General features: G+C 33.0%; 1 protein-coding gene across 3 annotated transcripts in view; it reads right to left on the bottom strand.

The window, feature by feature from the left end:
- Positions 1–24652, bottom strand: part of GLS (glutaminase) — an 84337-nt gene that overhangs the window by 55842 nt on the left and 3843 nt on the right. For all 3 annotated transcript variants that reach the window (XM_020901510.2, XM_020901511.2, XM_070458459.1), the window contains exons 2-7: positions 15223–15319; positions 14746–14867; positions 10049–10178; positions 9007–9086; positions 5640–5803; positions 1818–1876 (exon numbers count right to left, since the gene is read on the bottom strand). In XM_020901510.2, coding sequence (XP_020757169.2) covers positions 1818–1876; positions 5640–5803; positions 9007–9086; positions 10049–10178; positions 14746–14867; positions 15223–15319 — 652 coding nt within the window. The remainder of the gene's footprint in view (positions 1–1817; positions 1877–5639; positions 5804–9006; positions 9087–10048; positions 10179–14745; positions 14868–15222; positions 15320–24652) is intronic.

Here is a 24652-nt window from a genome sequence, read left to right as displayed (position 1 = left end):
GTACTTTTATTAATGTGGCTCAATATATAATTTATGGTGTGTGACTGAACATGGTAAGTGGAACTTATAAAGTAATGATGTGGTATGACCAGACATGCATTTCTCACATGCAGCATTTCAATGTAGTATATTAAGCCCATGAATCATTAAACAAAAGATGTTTAACTGCATACAGTTAAGCAAGACTGCTATTAATCATTTACATATGCCCTTTCTTGAAAATACTATTGGTGTGGAATGTTAATCTCTCTCCAGTGTAAAAGTTCTTAAACTGAGATCCATGGGACAGCTTCAATGGGTCTGTGAACTCCCTACAGTTCATATAAAATCATGGTATGTGAACATTTTTTCGGGAAGACCCAAAAAAGGGTTAGAACCATTCTAGTGGTTTTCTTTTTTTTTCTAGTGGTTTTCTCATCAAGCACTAATGCATACCTTTTATTATCATAACTTTCCTTACTTCTAATTTAAGATACATGTTCAAATCTGAACAATTATTAATGAAACTTTTCTCTCACTGTAGTATTTCATTGTAAGGGTCCATTTACTGATGTATACCTCACATTGTACTGTAAGCTACCTGAAGGCGTGACTATGCCTATCATAAACTCAACTTTTTATAATAAACAAGTAGTTTCTTTGATATCAAACTGACAACTCTTCTCTTAAACAACAACAAATAACTAGAGGTTATAATGGGAAAACTGAATATTTTCATAGCCTAAAATTACTTACATTAAAAAATAATACTTGGCTATAATATCTACATCACTAGAGTTAAAAGGATTAAGTGACCAGTACTTACGAAGCATTTGCTCCAAAATAACAACCTATACATTCTTAAAATACTACTCTTCTATTTTAACAGCTTTTCCTCGTGACCAACAATAAATTCATGAGAGTTAAGAGAATTTATAGCATACAAACTAGATGAGATTTTATTAATTGGGCCAAGGGTATAATTTATATTCAAACATTCCTTGAGTAACCAAGGTATCTCATCTGCAGAAATGCATCTACAAAGCCATACAGCTATGTTAACTTCAATCATGGGATATGCACAGATTTACTGAAGAAAGTATATAAATGTTACAAACACAAATGAAACATAATTGAATATAAGTGAAACTTATAAATTAAAAACCTTAGCAGTATCACAGAATAGAACCATTTTCAAATACTTATTTCAATACAACACTAGTATTTCCAATTATTAAGGCAAACTAGACACTTAACAAGAAAACATACAGTGTAAATAAACCAAAGAGTAGGAAAAATAAAATAACTTAATAATTGGAATAAGTCTTGTTTATGATTCAAGTAAAACAAATGAAACAAGTTCAAATGGAAATTGCGATTACAGTTCATGAAAGTCAAGGACTCGAGAATATTCAAGGGTAAATGTACTTTGTCTTTAATACAAAGTACCAGAACATTTGTCCCTACATATGCTGATGACAAACATCAGACAGTAACATGCTGTTAATTCTGTTTACATCTGTTCATTCTAGAAGAGCCAGAAAGAAAGAAAAAAATATTAAAACTTTAAGAAGAAAAACTGTGACTACTGTTCAACAGAAACTTCTTTTTGAATTTCTGCCAGATCTTCAGGTCAAGAGTAGGTGTTAGAATTTATGAGTCATCTGTTTTTAATTTTGCCCTTGAAATTACATCATTTATTTTGAAATAAATAAAAATTCTAACCTTATACCATAAGAATCACATAACACGAGAAGAAAACTTTTCAGTCTACATAAGGTTCATATTTATGCCTTAGTATTTAAAAATATTACTAGATTAAAACATCAACAGTTTACCTTTATCAATGAAGTCACAACAATTGCTCCAGCATTTACCATAGGATTGTGTGGTTTATCTGAAAAATATAAAAGTAACAGAATTATGTTAAGTACCTGATACCACTTTCTGTGATGCACAGTTACTTCCCATGAACATACATCTATTTTCTTTATATAAGCCACTGTTACAATTCTTTTTGGAGGTGGGAGGTAGAAAGTAGAGGAATGCAATTAAGTCTTTACCCATCAAGCCAATAATACACTTCTCAGAAGCTACTGTAATTATACAGGCAAACAAGGATTCAGATACAGAAAGACAGTGATTAGTGGTATAAGAGCACATTCAAATTTCCTAACTATGCCATTTACTAGCTATTTGATCCTGGGCAAGTAACTGAATTTCACTGTGCCTCAATTCTCCCATAGACAGCACCAATACTTCAGCAATTCAAAGTACTTGAATGAATTAAAATACATGAAATGTTTTGGCACATCACTAAGCAATCAAATAGTATTACTATTAAAAATTACCTTGGAAAAAGCATATCTAGTGTGGACCCAATTTTCCTTTTAGAAAGTATTTTACTTTCTTGTTTATGTATATACATATATGTACATTCTCAGTCACTCAGTCATGAACCAACTCTTTGCGACCCCATGAACTGCAGCCCACTAGGCTCCTCTGTCCATGGGGATCCTCCAGGTAAGAATACTGGAGTGGGCTACCATTTTCTTCTCCACATACATATGCAGAAAAAGAAAACACAAACAAGTAATACACATAGGATAAAAAGATTACAGGGTATTTAAGTTGTATTGTCCATGCTTTCTATATTTCCTGACAATAAGGATGTATTTTGTATAATTAAAAAAATTACTTAAAATTTAAGTCCATCCAAAACCCGACCTCTTCTAATTCTTCCAACAAAGAGAATTTCAAAGTTTCAGCTGATTATATTGTCATTTACAGTACAACACAAAAGCCAAACAGGGGCACTGGAAACATTTATTTGAAAGCATAATTCCTAATCTATCTGTTTATGGTAGTAACTTACATCTTTGGAAACAAGTTCCTATCTAACTGAACAAATCTAGCAGAGTTCACAAGTTATTTCTACATTATTTGTCTCCTTGAATTTTAAGCAAGTTATCTTCTGTGAGATGAGTCTAGAGCTAAACAAGGAAATTCTTCAACTGTTGAAGAGTTCTGTATGACCCAGGAATTCCAGTCTCAGTATATAACCCAGAAAAATAAAAACTCCTGTGTACACAAATGTTCTCAGCAGTATTACTGGTAATAATTTAAAAAACTGAAAAATAACCCACAACTCAAACTTCCTGCCAAATGATGAATGGGTAAACAAAATATGTTATTATTATCCATACAATGGAATATTTTTTAGCAATTAAAAATGAAGTACTAACATATGCCCAACATGAAAGCACCTTAAAAACATATGCTAAAAAAAGTAAAATATGCCAGTCATAAAACACCAAATATAATGATTCCATGTAAGTAGAACGTACAGAATAGGCAAACCCATAGAGACAGCAAGTAGATTACTAGTTTCCAGGCACAGAAGAGAAATAGAGATTGACTACTAATGGGCACAGGGTATCAGCTGGGGTGACAAGCATCCCACAATTGGTTGTGGTCATGGTTGTACTACTCTATGAATATACTAAAAGTCATTAAATAGTACATTTTGAATGAGCAAATTATGTGGTAGGTGAATTATATTTCAATAAAACTGTTAAAAATGTATAATTAATGACAAAAAATTGGGTAACTTAATAGTACACCATTCTCCTCAATATAAGATCAACAATGTGATTTAGTAGCTAGCTCTGCTTTAACATTTCGGGTTATGATAATGACAAGTTTTCTAGTAGTCATGTATGGATGTGAGAGCTGGACTATAAAGAAAGCTGAGCACCGAAGAATTGATGCTTTTGAACTGTGGTGTTGGAGAAGACTTCTGAGAGTCTCTTGGACTGAAGGAGATCCAACCAGTCCATCCTAACAGAGATCAGTCCTTGCTGTTCACTGGAAGGACTGAAGCTGAAACTCCAATACTTTGGCCACCTGATGCGAAGGGCTGACTCATTTGAAAAGACCCTGATGCTGGGAAAGATTGGGGGCAGGAGGAGAAGGGGACGACAGATGATGAGATGGTTGGATGGCATCACTAACTCAATGGACATGAGTTTGGATGAACTCTGGGAGCTGGTGATGGACAGGGAGGCCTGGGGTGCTGCAATTCATGGGGTCTCAAAGAGTTGGACATGACTGAGCGACTGAACTGAACTGAATGACAAGTTACAGAAGTTAAAATAAAACTGAGTACAGGGATACTGTCTAAGTAGTACAATCAGGATTTCACCTATTTCAAATTACGCTAAGAGAAGTCTGCTTTCTTTGATATCACACCAAATGAGAATGATTATTGTCACAGAAAAAGTACACAGCCAAAGGGAAGCCAAAAACCAAAAAATTCCCAGTATTATATCCATCTGAATATATGGACCACATGCAGACAGAAAGCAAAACACAGAAATCAGGCTGTGCTAAATTAGTTTATACTTGTATTTTTATATATTCAAGTTCTGTCCTTTCACTTTTGATATTATCAGGTTCAATCTCGAGGGCTCTAGGAGGTTGAAAGTAAAAATTGCTCAGTTGTGTCCAATTCTTTGCAATTCCATGGACTATACAGTCCATGGAATTCTCTAGGCCAGAATACTGGAGTCAGCAAACTTTCCGAAACTTCTCCAGGGGATCTTCCCAACCCAGGGATCAAAACCCAGGTCTCCAACACTGCAGGTGGACTCTTTACCAGCTGAGCCACAAGAGAAGCCACAGAATGAAAAGATTATGGTAAAATAAGAAAGAAAATGCAACTGCCCTCAAAACACATAGAAAAAGAAGCATAAGAAAATACCAGTTGTAACTTCACTTAAAAAATTAATAAAACAATGAGTATATGGCATGTACTCATTTTTCATCCAGCATAAAGAAAAAATACAAGAGTGGTTGCAATCACTGAGTTCCTTTACTTTTGATTTCTTCAATTCTATTTTAACTCAGCACATGAGGAACCTAGCATATCCCCAAAAGACTAAAAAATAGAAACCAATCTATATGTTGTTTAGATTTAAAATCTCTTTCAGATCAAAGTACTATGTACCTTTGTCATCGTCTTTTCTTTGGATTCCTGTAAAGTATTAAGACTTGTTAGTTATACAACTACTTAAAACAAGATATTTCTTTCATATACTAAATGTTATGGAAGAGAAAAAGCAAAAACATCTCAACAAGGGCCACCATAAAAGCTTTTTATTATGGAAGTTTCCAAACATATACAATATACAAAAGTAGAAAGAAAAGAATACAAGTGTGCATGTAGCCATCATTTAGCTTCAATGATAACTAATACTGATAACATTGATATTGATAACCAAAAATGATATTTTTGATAACCAGTATCATTTAGTTTCAATGCTAACCAACAAATTCCAAACACTGTGAGATTTTGTAAGATATTCCCCTATGATATACAGGGGATATACAGTGAGAGATATATAGTGAAATATACAGTGAAAGTCTTACTTTCTGCCCTTATCTTCTCTCTACCTCACCTTCCAGTGGTATAAAAATGCCTAAAAAAACTATTTTTTAAAGTAAGTGATTAAACTATCTCTATGGGTTTCAAAGGATTTTCATGACAAATGAAAAAGTATGAATGTTTCAAATTTTTTTCTTAAAAAAAAAAAACTGCTTAGATTTACACAGGAAAATGAGATATTTCTTTTTCCAAGTAACTTTTATATAATTCTTACCATCTTCATTTAAAAACAGTTTGTTGAACCTTAATCCACTTGGCTCTTTCCCAACATATCGATGCACATATTCGGTTCCAAGGTCATTAACAGCAATGGCATATTTCAAAGGCTTTACACAGGACTGAAGACAAAATGGAACTTTGGTGTCTCCAACAGAATGCCTATTTAAAAGCAGATTTATAAAATAATTTAGATCAATTGGGAAAGAAATGTAACAGTAACTGCAGCTGTTATTTACATACTAATTCTAATTTACAACAGCTTTCCCATAGTTCAACTACAAGTTTACTTGGACATTAAAGAATAAGTAAGAATAAATATGTTTATTTAAAAAATGCAAAAGTTTACAAGTACTCAGGTAAGAGACTGGCTCAAAATTATTACATAATAAGTAATATGAAAAACTGCCTCTGAGGACAAGAGGGTATGACCCTCCTTATTTCTACCTGTATTCTAACATATAAAATGAACTAGTGCTTTTAGAAATTACTCATCATTTTTTTTTTACTCATAGCTTTAATCAAGGCTAAACTGCGGTTAGTTTTTAAATGGGGCTCAGTTTATTCAATATCATTCTCTGAGTCCCTCTCTAAAAATGCCTCTTCTTGTGAACCATATCTATTCATAATTTCCAGCCCCATTAAAACAAATCAGCATCCAGTTTTATAAACTTGAGAGGGCTGGCACTAAAGGCAATCATTATCACCATGGAGATAAACAACGGAACAAAAGGAAAGCTTTTTATGTTACCAAACTGCTAGGATGCACATAAAGTAAAGAACAGTTTTGAAAATGAAAAATTTGTGACTGACCTCAAGAGCAGCGACCTCTGTTTAATTTGCTAAAGTATCCCAGGTGCCCCAATCAGTGAGCCAGCACAATAAAGGCACACATTCATTCTAGTACAACTTATTCATAGTGAAACTGGGCACTATAGTAACTACCCCTGGATAATCAGAAGTTAATGGAGACATCAGAGGGACACCTCTCTTCTAAGTATATGATGGACTATAAGTAAACATGTATATATATTTAAATATATATATAAATAAATATAAAGAATATAATATTTTTATAAAACAATAATTTTATAATAATATATAATATTTTTCTTATCAAATTTATGAATAACTTGTAATTCAGCTTATAACTTCAACTTGGCAATCATTCTATTACCTGACAAAAGCCTGTCTTACTACCTTTGGATTTAAAAACACCTATGATATAGTCCAAAGTCAAGTTCCAAAATTTCTCTAGATAAGAAGGCTAAGCTAAAAGAATCACCTCTATACACAAAATATGTTTAAGAAGAAAAAAAGACATGCATGAGAATTAGCTAATAATAATTTCCTCCAAATATAAAAATTTCTACTACATGATAAAACCATTTCCTTCAAATACAAGAAAATAGGAATACCACTCCCTACTGGAATTTATTTCATAGGCTAAGCCATGTCTTCTCATGAATTTGTGTCTGTTCACGGCACCCAACATTTAATACAACACATGAGTGTTTAATACATTTCACAGGCACAGGCCCAGATGAGGATAAAAGTCTGTCATAATGGAGAGAATAATGGACTAGAAGTTTAGAGACCTAGGTGCTAGTTTCACCTCTGCCAGTTTTATACAAATTCTGGGCCTCAGATTCCTTGTCGTTAAGTATGAATGAACTAAATCACATTTTTTAAAAAAACTGTAAATACTTGAGAAAGATTAAGTAGTAAAAAAAATAAAAGTATCACTTAGAATGAAGGCACTTGAGACATAGAAAAGCTTTAATTGGGACATTATGATTTGCAATTTTATCTAAATGATTTGTAGTTTTAACAAAATTTAGGATAAAATTATCTAACATAAATTCATCAAGCTATATACACCAAGGAGTTGTTTATCTCATTTTATGTAAGTTATATTTTAATGTAAAAAGAAATAATTACCATAGTAAAAAGCAAACAAAAAAACAGATTTTATTTCTGAGCTAAAGTCTTCAAATTAGTAAAAAAATACAAGTTTTCTTTTTTTGGCATAATTTTTCTGATAAGACCAAATTGCAACATATTTATGTCTGACCTAACAGCATAATAAAAAGGTCATTTTTTAAAAAATATTTCAGAACTTTGTTCATTTTTCCAAGCGCCTGCCTCTCTTGATCGACTTTTTATCCAATTACTCCCTCTGAGGTGCCCTCATATTTTTATCCTTTTTATAATTCTGCTGGATCCTCAGATGTCAGTGGTTATGCCTGCAGTGTGATTACATCCTGAAAATCAACTTTCATAGGCTTCATGAAATCCTCCATCTTTTGCAAATGACTGACAGGCAGATGGTGATTACAGCCATGAAATTAAAAGATGCTTACTCCTTGGAAGGAAAGTTATGACCAACCTAGATAGCATATTAAAAAGCAGAGACATTACTTTGCCAACAAAGGTCCGTCTGGTTAAGGCTGAGGATTTTCCAGTGTCATGTATGGATGTGAGAGTTGGACTATACAGAAAGCTAAGTGTCGAAGAATTGATACTTTTGAACTGTGGGGTTGGAGAAGACTCTTGAGAGTCCCTTGGACTGCAAGGAGTTCCAACCAGTCCATCCTAAAGGAGATCAGTCCTGGGTGTTCATTGGAAGGACTGATGCTGAAACTGAAACTCCAGTACTTTGGCCACCTCATGCCAAGAGTTGACTCATTGGAAAAGTCCCTGATGCTGGGACAGATTGGGGGCAGGAGAAGAAGGGGACGACAGAGGATGAGATGGCTGGATGGCATCACCGACTACATGGACATGGGCTGGGTAAACTCTGGGAGTTGGTGATGGGACAGGGAGGCCTGGCGTGCTGTGATTCATGGGGTCGCAAAGAGTCGGACACGACTGAGCGACTGAACTGAACTGACAGGCAAGAGACTATATATTACATTATATTGTCTTAACTACCATGCTAATCATATCAGCAGCAAGAGGAACAAAAATAATGACAGTATGGGTAACCAATGTTAAGCAAAGAAAGGTGAACTAATTCTATTAGTGGTCAGTTCATTAGAGAGTAATTTCATATTTTGCCAAATCTACTTTTCCTAAGCAAATCTGTAACTATAGTTCCTTGAATAATAAGCATTCAAATAACAAGACTATAATTCTGAATAACGTAGCTGAAATGCCTTATAAAATGTAGTAAAAGGTATTATTTCAGTTGAGTTTTTTAAAATTAAACTAAAACTTAAACTTCTCTGCCTTCTTGAATTTATGTCATCTCAAGGGGCTAATTACTATTAGAGAAGACGCTCCTCTCTACCTCACGCTCATTGTTATGTAGTGAGCAAATTTAAGTTTTAGAGCTGGTTTTGATGAATTTGAAATAAACTTACCTCTGTCCATCTACTGTACAAACAGATACACCCCACAAATCGGGGCTGAACTTGGCTAGTTGAGGAATATAATCTGCAACCTATCCAAAACAGTGGAAAGAAATCAACAAATATAAAATATTCTCTTCCATCAAAAAAATTTCTCTCAATTTAGCTTCCACCAATGAACATTTTGTAGTACCCAGTGGCTTTGTAGTCTATCTTTTATAACAATATTCATAAAAACTAAGGGCATAACAGACTTGAGAATTACAAGTGAGATCTAAGTGACCTCTCAGAGTCTCCATCACCATCTGTTCTCTATTGCATTCTCTCTTCCTAAAAAAAAACACAGTCTAAGAGGAACTAGGAATTGATTTTTTTTTTTTAAGGGAAAAGAACAAAATTTACTTAATCAGGGTCATGATAATGGGGTTTTATTATCTAAAAACTTTCAATATCGAGAATAAAATAGCCTTTATATTATGTAGAGAATTTTAGAAACTGTAAACATTTTACTTAATATTTGAGGATATCATACCTGCAGAAATTCTCAGGAAGTTATTTTTTAATTAATTAAAAATATAAAGGTCACCTTAATCCTTTGAAAAATCAAAAGATTTCTTTTTAATGAAAGTAACAATTAACCATAATATTTGAAATATTTTAAAAGCATTTTAAAAAAAGTACAAAAGCACTAAGCTTCCCTGGTGGTTCAGACAGTAAAGAATCTGCCTGCAATGCAGGAGACCTGCTTCAATCCATGGGTCAGGAAGATCCCCTGGAGAAGGAAATGCCTACCCACTCAAGTATTCTTGCCTGAGAATCCAATGGACAGAGGAGCCTGGCAGGCTAGAGTCCATAAGATGGCAAAGAGTCAGACACGACTGAGCGATTTAAACTTGTTTACTTCTGTTACTCTAAAAGAACTTAATCCAGTGACTTCACTTAAATTTCTTACTTAGCCAAACAGAAAACCACATAATTTTAGTCTCTACACCTCAAGTTTAGCTAAATTTATTCAATTATTGGTTTAGGAAAATATTCACATCAAAAACATTACCTTTCCTCCAGACTGCTTTTTAGCACTCTCATATAATTCATCGATATGTGAAGTAAAAGACATAAAGTCAGGAATGACAAACTTTCTTCTAAAGGCTTGTGTCAACAAAACAATGTTGCTTTGAACACATCTGTGGAATATGAAAAAAATTAGTACTTGCTAATAATAACAATATTAGGAGAATACTCAAACAATAAAGAAATTCAACATTTTAAACAAATTCTAGAAATTATACTTTCTAAATTATTTTCTTTCCTCCAAGCACCCTTTCATGTAGCTGCTTGTAAGCTGTTGAACAAGTTAAAGAAATAAATTAGACAGCCTAAAAATTGCATCAAAGATGAAAACAACAGAGCATTCCAGCGGGTTAAGTACCAAGACCATCTAAAAACAAGACTTTTTCACCTACCAGATATGATAAGCATTCAGCATGACATCTGGTTAACAAAAATCAGACTTTAATATATAGCTGAGATCCTGTTTATTTTTCCATGAAATAACCTCAGACATATGTCCCTTAAGAAAAAACTTCACAAAAAACTAAACATTCCATATTTTAACATATTTTCTATAAATTACATTTTGAAAATTTTGCATCTCTAAGCTAAAAACTTTGTTTAGTCAGATTTGTCTTTAACATAAAATACTTATTTAAATGCTTGCAAAATGTTTAACTTAAAAAAAAATATATAATACTATAATAATTTTATATTACTTGAATCACCAAAAATGTTTATTTACATCATTCTATGTACTGTTAAGATGTGTAACACACTGTAGAATAAAAACGTTTCACTGTTAACAACTACTTAAATGATATGGTAAACCATGTGGATGGGAAAGCATGAAATCTAATAATTTGAATCAATATTCTGCTTTGTTTTAAAAGGGTTTAAGCTAGAAAATCAATTTATTAATGTAACCCTAAAAAGGAATTTTATAAATAGGTTAATAGCCAACCATATATTCTAAGCTCACCTTAAGTGAGTCTCAGAAACTCAATAATAGAACACTTAATTGATAAAGGAAGACACTACAGACTTGAGCATCAAGCCATTATACCAAGACTAAGCCCGTAACAGACTAAAAAGTACTAAGCTTCAAGTACTATTTATCCTGTTTAACTCTCAAAAGATGAACACTTTTAGAATGTAATTTCCCCATTTTACAAATAAGAAAACTCCGTGTAACTTGCAAATAAATAACATGCACTAATTATAAAAGGAGAGTTGGCGAATAGACACTCTTAATTTTTCAGTCCATGGTAAATGATAAATTTTTATCTCAGTATCTTAACTCAATGTTCTAAATGAAATTGCAAATTAGAATTAAAAGCCAGATTCACATTTTAACTATTGATAAAAATCCAGAATATATACTCACTTGGTCAACAGAAAATTAAACACAGATTTAAAATAAAATAGGTTATTTTCAGTGATAAAGATGTGCTTCAATTACAACATGAAAAAGTTATAATCCTAATTTCCATTATTAAGCTATAGATGTAGAAATAACTGACATCCAAGAGATAATATTTACTTCAATAAACCAATAAATTTTATGATAGTTTCAATGTTACTTTTTTTTTCAATATTGTTTTGTCATTGACTTAATATTTAATATGCATCAAACAGTAATTCAACTTGTACATGAGAGTTCCAAGTAATATATAAGGAAAGACATTTCTTAGCAGAAAAAGGTTTATAATTCCTCATCTTAAATTGCTGCTGCTGCTGCTGGCAAGTCACTTCAGCTGTGTCTGACTCTGTGAGACCCCATAGACGGCAGCCCACCATGCTCCCCCTTCCTTGGGATTCTCCAGGCAAGAACACTGGAGTGGGTTGCCATTTCCTTCTCCACTTAAATCGCCATACTGTATCAAATCAAATCTACATCCTCCTTTTTTCAAGAACTGTGGCATGAGAAAATAAAAGGACTGCCAAACAAATAAAAATTATTAACCTTACTACTATTTACCTACTCAAAATTAATCAGCACTTTCAAAAGGAGGTTCTATACAAAAACTGTATAGTCAGTGAAACTGGGATTTTTTTTTTTTTTTTTTTTTACTCTATTAGAAGGTGCTGGTAAAGCCGTGCTAACAGCCTTCACTGGTGAATTACTGTAGCCAGTCAAGGCAATATCAGAACAGTGTCTAGCTGCATAATGATGAGCATTCCAATCTGTAATGCTTTCTTGGGAGTTATTTTAATATGGATGTCATGAATCTAACTAGAAAATCGGAAGTCATACAAAGTAGAATGAAGAGGAAGTGTTTTATGATTTTCAACAAGTCACATCTTTCTCATGCTTTCTTTGTTCAGTTTTCTAATCCGTAAACTGGTAAAAATAATTTTACTTTCCCTCTTAACTTAATGTTTATGATTAACAACTGTTACACACATCAGTGTTTTATAGAATATTTCAAATATAATTTTTCATTAGTAAAATAAAAAAGTGGATAAGAATTTTCAAAGAAAAATCAAATAAATACAAAGACTAGCTCTCATTTCCTCCAAAACAAGATGATAAAAAAACTATGATCACACATGATAATACTTCTAATATTTCCATGGCTAAAAAAACATGGATAAATAAGGTATTCCTTTTCAACACAAATTTTCTACTTCTACTAAGACTATTAGCATTAAAAACAATTGAGTATCTAGACAGGTACAGGCAGTCTCCAACTTTCAAACAGACTATGCCCTCAAAAGTATGCTTAGAACTCATTTTCCCATTTAAAGAAAAGTTTTACATGCTTCTCAGATTACTCTCAAAGGCTGAATATATATATTAACCAACAATGTATTTTAGGTAAAATGTCAACACATTTACTTCAACCAAACCTTACCACCTTTCTTTATAAATTACTTCTCTGGGAAAATAAATTCCATTGTAACATCTGCTTCCCATTTGCATGAAAGTCAGAAGTTTATTTCTGGCAACAGTAACTAGAAAACTTATTTTGAAAACAGAGAAAACACTTCTCTGAAGCAATCACCTTTCCAGGTGACCTGAAAAGGTTGGCGGTCAGAGGTTCTGAATCTCATTCTAGGAATGAAAAGAGAAATCATATGCCTATAGACATAAACTTTTCCACTGCCCGCTCACATAGACCACTAGGCATCCGTCAAGTTGGGAACTGCCTATATTACAATTGTCAGGTTGTTTTTTTTTTTAATTGCTTTAGTGTTTAAAATAACACTATTATTTTTAATATACTTAGAGTAGAAAATTTTATGCTTTTCTGTTTACTCAGTGTATTTAAATTACTTTTTAAAATTTCATATTTAAACAGTATGTTTATGAAGCACAAAAAAACCTTAACCAGTACTGAAAAGATATAAAATACTGTTTTCATGTGGGAATTCAAAGCAATTCCTCATACCCACAATCAACATACCTATCTGCCATGTCTTTGAATCAAATCTGACAATTTCATTCTCAGATATACTAAAATAACTCCCCAGAAGGCACTTTGAACAGAGTCCATGAACACTAAAAATAAAATAATCTTACTGCAAAAATACAGCTAACTAGAAATTATTTCCTTCCCTTCACAAGAACAGGTTCGAAGACTCAAATTTCCTAACATCAATTCCAACATGAACCTAAAATCTACACTTTATAAAGTCAGCAGAGTTAACAGCATCAAGAACCATGTGGTGAAAAGACAGAGATCTAAAATAGGCAGCACTCACTGCTTCATGGTATGCCAAGACACCTGGGAGGATCTCAGTTAAATACTTAAACCTTCAGATGACTTAATATTCCAGGATACTTCAGCAGATATCTAGAACAAATCATCTAGCTCCCAAAAGACAATAAAATAAAAACATATATAAAAATACATACATACAATAAACTTTCAAGGTAGATGCTGGAATTCTTTAGATCTATTTCAACCTTAGCCAATGGTCAGGAAAAAGCCAAGGTTTAACAGTAGTGTTTATAGTTTTATTTTAGTTCTTACTCAATTTTAGTTGTAAAATATCATATACTTCCTTGGGTTCCATGACAAACTTATTGTCTATCAAATTATTAAGCAATCAGACTAGTAGGAACACATTAAAGAAAATAAATAAAGATTGGCAAATATAGGTTGAATTCAACAAATATTTGGTTGAATTCAACCAAATCAAGGCATTAATGTCCAAAGCTGGCATTAAGTTTTTAGATATTCTGAAAAAAAAAAAACAAAAAAAATACAAAAGCCTATGCAGTAAGCTTATGTCTGATATGAGGAGAGAAGCAGACAATGGAGACACGTAACCCTAATGAATGCAGGCTGCCTGAAGCCTTCCCATTTTATGATGTCATCTAAATCAAATTGTAGAAAGAAACAGAGACCATGCTGAGAAAGGCTGCAAGATATGCAAATAACTTAGAGATCAATTTAAACAGGACAGTGTGTGTTCATTCAAACTGAATGCAACCTCCAGGTATTATAAGTTGGAAACATCCATGGCTACATTTCCTTAGAACAGTTTCAAGGTATACTCTTAGCCCCAGTATACTATAGAACTTTAATGTGCACCAAGTTGTTCTAAGCAATTGATGTTTATAAATCCCTTCCCCTCTTTTTTTCAGTTACACAGGAAGCACTGGCTTTCAAAGATGCAATTTTGTTTTAAAAGAAAAAAATACCACATAGGACAGCAAATGACCATTAACGGTTTGGCAGAAATTTTTACTTTTTAAAAAGATCTTTGTCTAGCATGACACCATCTGATGTTGTTTGAAGAGTTAATCTTAACATATCCATACACTCTTTCAACCTGGGATCAGACGTTCGCAATCCTGTAGATTTGAGTGCCTGTTTTTAAAAAAATAAGAGTCTGTAAATACATAGTGCAAATAATGTATATGCTTATTCCAACTACAAGTTTTTAATTCCTGTATTTAAAGACTTCTACCCAAGACCTGAATATATATATACATGGCATTTTAGTGTCACTATTACCCTCTTTCTGGACAAGTTTCTCATTGTTTCTTTCATTTCCTTTCACTGATTACCTTGAAATAACATGATGAAAATTTGAAAATAAGAGAAATAGTGTCAGTCAAAATCTACATGTCAGATGACTTTAAGACTACATTGTGATATCACCATATATTGATTCGTATTACTGATTTTCAAAAAGTTAGGATAGAAAAATATAAAAACTTACTGTAATAAATTTATGAACAGGTATTTTCTCTTGTCCTTCTGCAATTGTATAGAACAGCAAATCTTCCAAACTAGGCAACAGACCCTGTTTTATTTTACTAAAGAGGAAAAAAAGAACACAAAATTAACTCTTATGCGAACTTTCAAGCAGATTTTAGCTACATCCATTTTAAAATAATGAAGCAGACTACAGTTGATCGATTCAAGACCTACTATCATATTAATAAATGCTGATTTACCAAAATCAAACAGTATTACTGAAACCACACTGAGAAGCACATTTAAAACATGTTCATTAATTTACACAGGTATGTCGTAATCCTAAATCATCTGTTATGGTGATTTCTTCCTGTACAGCCTAATACAATCACCCCATACTAACTATGAGCCTAGAAAATGTTCAGGTAAGAGTCAATATTTCATTCTATTGCTATTGCTTTTTTATAGGATGATTATACCTATGTAAAACATGGTTGTGGTTTAGTTGCTAAGTTGTGTCCAACTCTTTGCGACTCTATGTACTACAGCCTGCCAGGCTCCTCTGTCCATAGGATTTCCCAGGCAAGAACACTGGAGTGGTTTGTCATTTCCTTTTCCAGGGATCTTCCCGATCCAGGAAGTGAACCCAGGTCTCCTGCATTGCAGGCAGATTTGTTACCAACTGAGCTATGAGGGAGTCCTTGAATATAACACATATATTATAGTCAGATACTTGTTATAAACAGTTATATATATAGTTTGAATAATTAACCTGATTGTAAAATCTGAGGGAGAGAGTAATTAAGAAAAGATTAGTGTACAAGTTCTCAAGCCCTGACTATAATATTTACTAGTTGAGTCACATTTTTTGTGATTCAGTTTCCTCATTTGAGAAAGTGTGATAACAAGGCCTACCTCACAGGGTTCTTGTGAGAATCAGTTGACTTACACATTTAATACCCTCAGTGCCCTGCCTGGTAGAAAGTACTCAATCGTCAGTAGTTGTAGTGACTATTTCTAAAGTGACCTAGGCTTACATATACACATCAAATGCCACATATCACAAAGACTGTTAGAATAAAAATGTTACCATAAAAAAAAATTAAAATCTTAGTTAACTAATAAGTTGGTATAAGAAAAATTTTTTCTCGATTAACCAAATTTTTAATCGAGAAAAAATTTCTTCCTACTCATTGCAAAGTTTTCAGATAAACTATAATGAACCTATAAATACTTTCTTTTGCAGGGCTCTGAAACTGAAATGAACACAGTTCAATATTCTGAACATTCACGACTGTCATATGTATTATAGTGATGTTATAAGAATTATAGATCGAGGATAGACCAATCCCTTCCCCACCCATCACTATTTATTAAAATCAAAGGTACAAATACATGTATGTATTTGTATGTATGTGTATACAAAATGTCTGGAAAGGGCTTTACCTTTATTTCAAGAAAGAGAAAATTAAAAGAGTAGTCCATATATTTCTATTTTAAAAGACAAGAGAATACTGTGTCAGCTCACAGAGCATGTACATTTACACATGCACATGTAAAATTTCTCAAAGAAACACTAGTGTTGGCATTAACGCCACTTACACTTGTTTTCAAAGCTATCATACCAGCTTCTTGTTTTTAAAGTCAACCCTAAAGTACAAGAATTTCATGCCAATGTTTTAAAAAAAAAGTAACACATAGGATTATTTTAATTTAAAGATACATCCAGGATATATAATTACTCCTTAAAACAATTTTGGCTCTTAGAGAAATTTTAAAAATATATTTGGGATATTTTAATTATAAGAGTTAAAAATTATGGATCACTTCTGTTAAGTATTCTTATTAGTTGTTTTACATGCATTCTAATTTAATCCCTACTATTATATGACAAAAAGTACTATTATCCAAAATAAAGTATGATTCCTGGTACACAGTGGATGCTCAATATATTTACTGTTTGACAAAAAAAAAAAAAAAAAAAAGACTGACTCTATCCCCATTTCTCAGAGGCTCAGAAAAGTCAACAAACTTTCCAAGACTGCACAGTGGTAGAGATATATTTAGAAACCTTGTTCCTCTCAATTCAGAGTCCAAAATATATGCCTCTACAGTTTTGCTGGCTCTCAAATTTACTAGCTAGTAATTACTTTTATAAAGTACGATTTTTCTAGATCATACCCTGATCTAAAACCATTAAGCAGCATTCAATAGTACTGATGACTTAATATTTAAAGAAAAATTGAGCCAGCTGTCAAAAACAATCAGTGGAAAATAACATACTAATTATTTACAGCTTGTTAAATAAACTTCAGATAGTGGTAGTTAATCACTTTAAAAAACTGCAGAATAAGCTTTCCACATATTTATCACCCCAGTAAATGGTATTTGCTTTGCCTAAAAGCTATGTAAGTAACATAAAATATACAGTTCTTCAGCTTATGGTAGATAGGGCAAAGAATTTAAAATGACCATGTTTATTGCCACAGCTAACATAAAAGGCTAAATATTTACTTACTTTGGGACAAGAGACTAATTTTTATCCATTGGAGAGATATTTAAGTTATCCTTAAAATACCATGCTCACAAAATAAATAAATAAATAATAAATGTATTAAAAAAAGGTTCAAAATTGATTAAAAAAAAAGTACTACCAATATGAGCATTTAAAAGCTCAGACTCCGATCTGAAAATGAATTTACTTCAATAGTCTAGGGAACAAATGCAAAGGTTCTCCCCAAACTTTCAACCACACAGAAATTACCCCAAAGACCTTTCCTGATATTATCACCTCCCTCCCCCACTTCTTTCCCCAGCTTCCCTGGTGGCTCAGATGGTAAAGAACCTGCCTGCAATGCAGGAGAGCCAGGTTGGATCCCTGGGTCGAGAAGCTCCCTTGGAGAAGGGAATGGCTATCCACTCCAGGATTCCTGTGTGAAGAATTCCACTGACAGAGAAGCCTGGTGAGCTACAGTCCATGGGGTCGCAGTGTCAGACACAACTGAGCAGCTAACACTTTCTTTCCCCAAATTTAATACCACTTTGTGGCACTGCTTAATGATATTATACTTTACCATTAAAACTCAAAAGCTAAAAACCGTAGTTTTTGGAAATATAGTAACTAGGATATTTTAAAGAAGTGTTTAAGTTTTAATGACAAAAAAAATAGGTTATAACAGGTTTTCAAATTGTAGTATCAACAATTGGTGATAAGCCCTCAGATTCTGTAGGGGGGAAAAACATCAAATAGTTACAACACTCAGCATCTAAAATGGGTATACATAGAAGATGTGCAAATTCAAAGAAAAGTCCTTGTTTTATACTTTTTAAATTCTTCCCTTTTATTCTCCCTCATTTCCTTTTTAATTTTTGCCTTTAAGATCTTTTCACCATCATTTTGTTCCTTCTTTTACCCCTTCCTTCTCCTACTTTACCCTCTCAAAATATCTGCCTAAAACACAGAAATGACCTCTTTAAAAAAAAAAAAGAAAAACCCCATGTATTTAACTGGCATCTATAACATATACAGCATTATACTAGTTCCTGCTTACAATCTAAAAAGGAACGAGAAGACATACATAATAAGGAATTACAAGAAACAAACAATGGGATCCAATCATTGGAAAATTACTCACTCTGAACTAACAAGGCAAAGTTTCAGGGGAGGATGGAATTTGAGCTAGATTTAAAAGATGGGTAGGAGCTGGAAATATGGAAACAGAAGAGGACTTTGAGCAAAGGAAACAGAATAACCACAGCAATCAAAGTAAACATTCACTGGGTATTTACAAAGAACAGCAAATAGCCAGAGCACAGGATATATGAATTAGGGTGCCTGTTTCTACCCACGAGCTGTTAAAATACCCAATTTCCAGTGTTGAGAGAGTTCTATATAAATCAACCAATAAATGAGGAGACTACCAAAAATTTACAAATTAACCAATTCTACAAACATGAAAAGACACTGTCTCTGACTACTGATCAACCAGTTTCCCAATACAAAAGGACAATTAAAACTCCTTAGTCTGATATTTGGTTTATAAACTGGCTATGTACTATCTATGCTATCAAAAGTTTCTAAGTAAAAAACTCCATTATCAAATGAAGGAAGGAAAATGAACTGCAAAATGAGGAGAGGGGGAAAAAATGGAAAACAACTTACTCTGTCTTATTTTGTTAAATAATGTTTCATATTACTTGACCTTTCCAAACTATAAAGGCTGGGGTACTATCTTTTTTGTCAACTCCATATAACTCAAATGTATAATATAGTATAGTAAACCTATTAGAAAAGCAAAAGCTTCTTCAACTAAGTTAAAAAAAAAAAAAAAAAAGATGCCCACTAATAGAATACAAAAGAATGCTTTGGTGTTTTGACTTGTATCTTCATTTTAAAACAATGGTCTGAAAAAAATACTTGGAGCTGTTTTTAAATCAGTTTATCATTTTGATTTTAGAGTGATCTGATTGATAGAAAGTGTCCATAACACCAGTAAATTGGCAGACTGAAACTGTGAGGTTGAAAGCTGCATAGTGGCTGATCATATACCACTATAAGTCTGACAAAATGATACCTCTAAATCATTTTCCCCCAAGGATAAGTATTAGAGGATTCAAAAACAAAATTTTACATTTTTTAAAGCTTTACTTTAAAAGGACTTTCTATTGTTTCATCTTAAAACTCTAAGAGATAAAGCAAAGTGGGTAAACTGTCCTCAAATTACAGATAAATGTCAAGTAATATGGCCAATGTCACACAACTCAAGTGGCTGGACCAGATTTAGTCCTAGAAAGTCAGTACTTGGTTCCTAATCCCAGATTCTTTCTGCTATGCCACACCAACTGTGCGGAGTTGTTATACCCCATTTTAGGGGGAGTACCTGGAGTTTATTCAAAATAAAGAAAGGTGAGACTCTTTATATATTGAAGAATTTCTAACCAAACTGCTAACAGGGAAACTACTTACGTTAGATGACTAAATTGTTACTCTGCCTTGTTAAAACTGCATCTTGTAAAATACAAAGCAAGGATGAGATAAGGCAGCTGTTTTAGCTGGACTTTATTTAAATTTATTCAAAAGCAAGTCAAAGTAAGAAAAACAAAAGCAACCTTTATGTGAGAAGTGGCCAGGCTGTCTACATCAGCTGATGACAAAATGTCCATATGTTTAGCTTCATGAGTCTAACCAAAGGGTACATCTGCTTGACTTCAATGTGAGAGTGAGGACCTGGGCAGATTAAGTCCCAGATGTCCAACTCTGTTTGTCCTTCCAACCATGTCCTCCTTTAGTCAAATATCTGTTAACAAGTCATTCCAGTTGTAAAAATACAGATATGTGAATTCTATCACTGAAATTACTCTAATACCACACAAGAGATGACTTCTTCAAAATAACTAAAATATATAGGTGAAAGTTAACAAAAGGCAGATTTCAGTCACACATAAGGAAAAACAAAACTCTGAAAATGGTATGAGCTGCCTTCAAAGGTAATAAATTCTCATATCAATTAGTATTCAAACAGAGATGGTAACAGCCTATAGCAAGTATAACAAAAGGGAAAAAACATCAGCTGGGGAGATGGGTTTTTAAGGTCTCTTTCAATAATAAACCTAAAAACTTATAAAGCATTATATTAATCTCCTAATACTGGAAGAAAAAACAAAGTCAGTCCTAACACTGTGTGACCTTGGTTAGGTCATTTAATAACTGTAGACAGTTTATAACCTATGTAAAATGAGGTGGAAATAGATGTTTTTAAAATCACTTCCAACTCTAATTCTCAGTTTTTGAGCTACTCAAAATTCCTATAAATTATATTCCTATAAATTTCCTCCTAAGTTCCTATACTAAAAATCACAAACTTTTACTCTCTCAGGACTATATAATGTAGACATAAAGGATTTAGATATATATTTTACATATAAAGTTTAATTATCTGGGTTCTTTAAAAAAGTAATGGGAGTACCTAATGCCATGAAACTGTACATTTAAAAACAGTCAAAACAGTACATTTTATGTTACATGACTTTTACCCCATTTTTTTTAAAGGTAAGGGGAATTGGGTATAGAAGGTGAGAAAGAGGGAAAATAGCTGAACTGGAGACAGTGAGGCCAAGAACAAAATGTAGCAACTGATACAATAATCCACAGAACAAACCATTCTAACCAGAACCAGGGTATTAGAGAAAATCTTACACAAATAAATACAGTTCAGTGCAAGGGTTACTAACAGCAAACTACTCCAAGGGCCACCAGTTTTTTAATATAAAGTTTTACTGCAAGAAAGCCAAGCCTACTCATTTATCTACTGTCTATGCCTTCTTTGCTACAAAAGATGCTTTGAATACCTTTAATAGACCAGATAACTTGTGAAGCCAAAAATATGCACTATTTGACCCTTGAGAGAAAAAGTTTGCCACACTTGCCTTGGAGCATCACTGTATTTTAGCACAGTATAGTAATACCCCCTTATAGTAAACCTAAGAAATGTTAAACTCCATTCATTACAATATTTTAATATGGCAGAAAAACAGGCAACATTTTACAAGGAGACTTACACCAAAACAGTTAAGAAATTTAAAACTTTGATGTTTGAGGATAAAAGAGAATACAGCTGAATAATGCTGGCAATAGGAGCTTTACAAACCCATTCACAATCTTCTTCAGAACTTTTTTCAACGCGATAATACTGTTATACATAATAGAAAAAGGATATCAGGATAGCAAACCAGGACAGCAGGGTAGAGACTTACAAATTTAAAATGTGTTTTCTCCGATTAGAAGTTATCATAATGAGAAATCTTAAAAGTAACTATATGGAGGCAGGAAAAACAACATCTGTTCTCACAAACCACAACTGCTAACATCATTTTGGCTTATTTCTACTACATTTTCTAAGCATTTTTTAAAAGCTTGAGATGACTTGACATCAAACTGCATAGAAAATTTTGTATTATAACTTTTGATTTAACATTATATTTTTCTATATCCCTAAAAAGTATCTGCATTCACTTTAAATGACTGAATAATAAACTCTCATGTGGATGTGCCATAATTTACTTAACCATTCCACTTCTATGGAACACAAATTTTTCCCCACTTTTCTCTAACAACCATAATACTGTGCCAAAAATATTAGTGAAAAATCTATCTACACCTCAGTTTTGTTAACCTGGACTCCTAAAAAGGTACAATTATCAAATTTTTCTGAAGTTTAAAAATCACCAAGGGAAGTTCTCGGTCCTATACACCTGCATTTCACAACCAAAGTAATTTATCCCTGAGTAGATTCCAGGATAAAATCATAGCAAGAGCATCTCTACCTGAAACCTATTTACCTCACTTAGAGAAATCTACAGTTAGATATTTATTTATAAAATTAGTTACTTCATTTAGCTTTAAACATTCCTCTTAGTATCAAATGACTTAACAGTGAAATGGCACACACAGGCAACTCCTTGGTTTATAAAGAATTTGAAGACTGAGGTGCTGAAAGAATGCAAATCCTACAGGCAAACTTTCGGTTTCTACAGTCATAATTTTTCTTCACTTCAAAATCACAAGAAGGAAGTAGTGCAGTTTTTTTTTTACTGATTTTTTAAAACTTGAAGAAACCCACATAAATCTTCAACAAATTTCTCTTCAAGGTGACCCTGACCTTTTTCAGACTAAAACTGTGTCTACTCCCCACCACCACCACTTTTCTCTACATACAAGTCTTCACCAAAAAGACTAACTCCCTAAGTCAGTTGATTTTTAGGTAGGCAGACTTCTTTGTAAAAAATATAAAGCCTAAAAACAAGAAGCTAAACTCAAGCAGAGTAACTTCAGGAATCAATTCATGCTCCTTCAGTGAATGACATCTAAGTATTATTAATTAAGAGCATGCAGTTTATTACAGATTATGTTCAGGTATTATCAAAGGCTAATAGATGCATGTGGTTTAAAATAAACATTAGGCCACAAAAAATTTTAAGATGTGCGTTATGGTTGGGCATTCAAACAAAACTAAAACCCACTGCCAACTGTGATCTAGAAAAATACTGAGCAAATCACAAGTGACTGAAGGTTCACTGCAAAGTTCCACACCCAAAATTAAATATATTTTCTTTATGAAGGAGGGTTTGTAAGTTTGTATTGTAAATTATTAGTAGCTCAGTCGTGACCAGCTCTTGGTGACCCCATGGACTGTATGTAGTCTGCCAGGCTCCTCTGTCCATGGGACTTCCCAGACAAGAACACTGGAGCGGGCTGCCAACCCTCCCCCAGGGGATCTTCCCGACCCAGGGATTGAACCAAATATATTTTCAATCTTGATTTCAATTTAAATGAATTGTAAATATGTTCACTTTTGCAAATTAAAAGCAAATGATTAAAGGATCATAACAGAATTTGTCCCCTATTTAAACAGAGGTTCTGTCTTTCTATTTAACAATGTATTACCTAGATGGGATGCCAATATTGCTTAAACTTCATTATCAGTGCTATTCTATATAGTAGACCTAATTCAATGTTGCTGAAACACTTAAGTACTTAATCTTACTTTGAAATTCAATTCGCACAAAATATGAGGTAATGATTCTTTTCCTGCTGACTACCATTTATTAAGAATAAATATGAATTACAAAACCAAAATCATACTATTTGAAGCTAACTGAAATCATCCATTTACACTTTCACTTTTAATATATTTATAATTATATAGTTGAGCAAACAGCATTACTGCATCATGTGCAGCTTTTAACAGATTACTACCAACCTGCCCTCCAAGATAGTTGAATTTCTACTTCCACCAGCAATGTAAAGAGTTCCTATTTCCCATACCCTTTCCATCACTTAATTTAACATCTGCCAATCTGATAGGGGGAAAATGATCTTGTTTTAATGGAATACTTTTGATATTGTATCCTGTATGCATTATCTATTTTCTAAAGGGCATACACCTACTGATACTTTTCCAGAATCATCCTTCTCTTTTTCTAATTAAATAATGCCCAAACAAAAAGTAACTTAAAAAAATGTTCCCTCTTCTCCACCTGTTAACCCTTCCCAGAGATCCTTCACTAAGAGAATATGCACATCTACATTTTGCAGAAGTGAAGTATGGCATTCTTGAGAGAGAATACAGTATGATAAAAATGTTCATGTTGGGCAAGCATTGGCATAAATAGAAGTTAATAAAAAATTTAAAATGCTACACAGCATTGTTTAATATAACATGCATCCCAATCCATTACCAGTTTTCTGGAAGGAGTGGTATTTTGAAATTATAACTCTGTAATTAATCTTGAAACAACATGCAAAATAGGTTGAAATGAGACAAAAGAACAGATATATGGTGAAGATTTTAAACCTGAAGTCATCAGACTGTTATTTAGTCGCAAAGTTGCCTATGACTCTTTGTGACCCCACGGACTACAGCCTGCTCCAGGATCCTTTGCCCATGGGGTTT

Source organism: Odocoileus virginianus, chromosome 30, assembly GCF_023699985.2.
Source record: "Odocoileus virginianus isolate 20LAN1187 ecotype Illinois chromosome 30, Ovbor_1.2, whole genome shotgun sequence".
NCBI lineage: Eukaryota > Metazoa > Chordata > Mammalia > Artiodactyla > Cervidae > Odocoileus > Odocoileus virginianus.
Note: the sequence above shows the minus strand (reverse complement) of the source record. Positions and strands in the feature narration are given on the sequence as shown.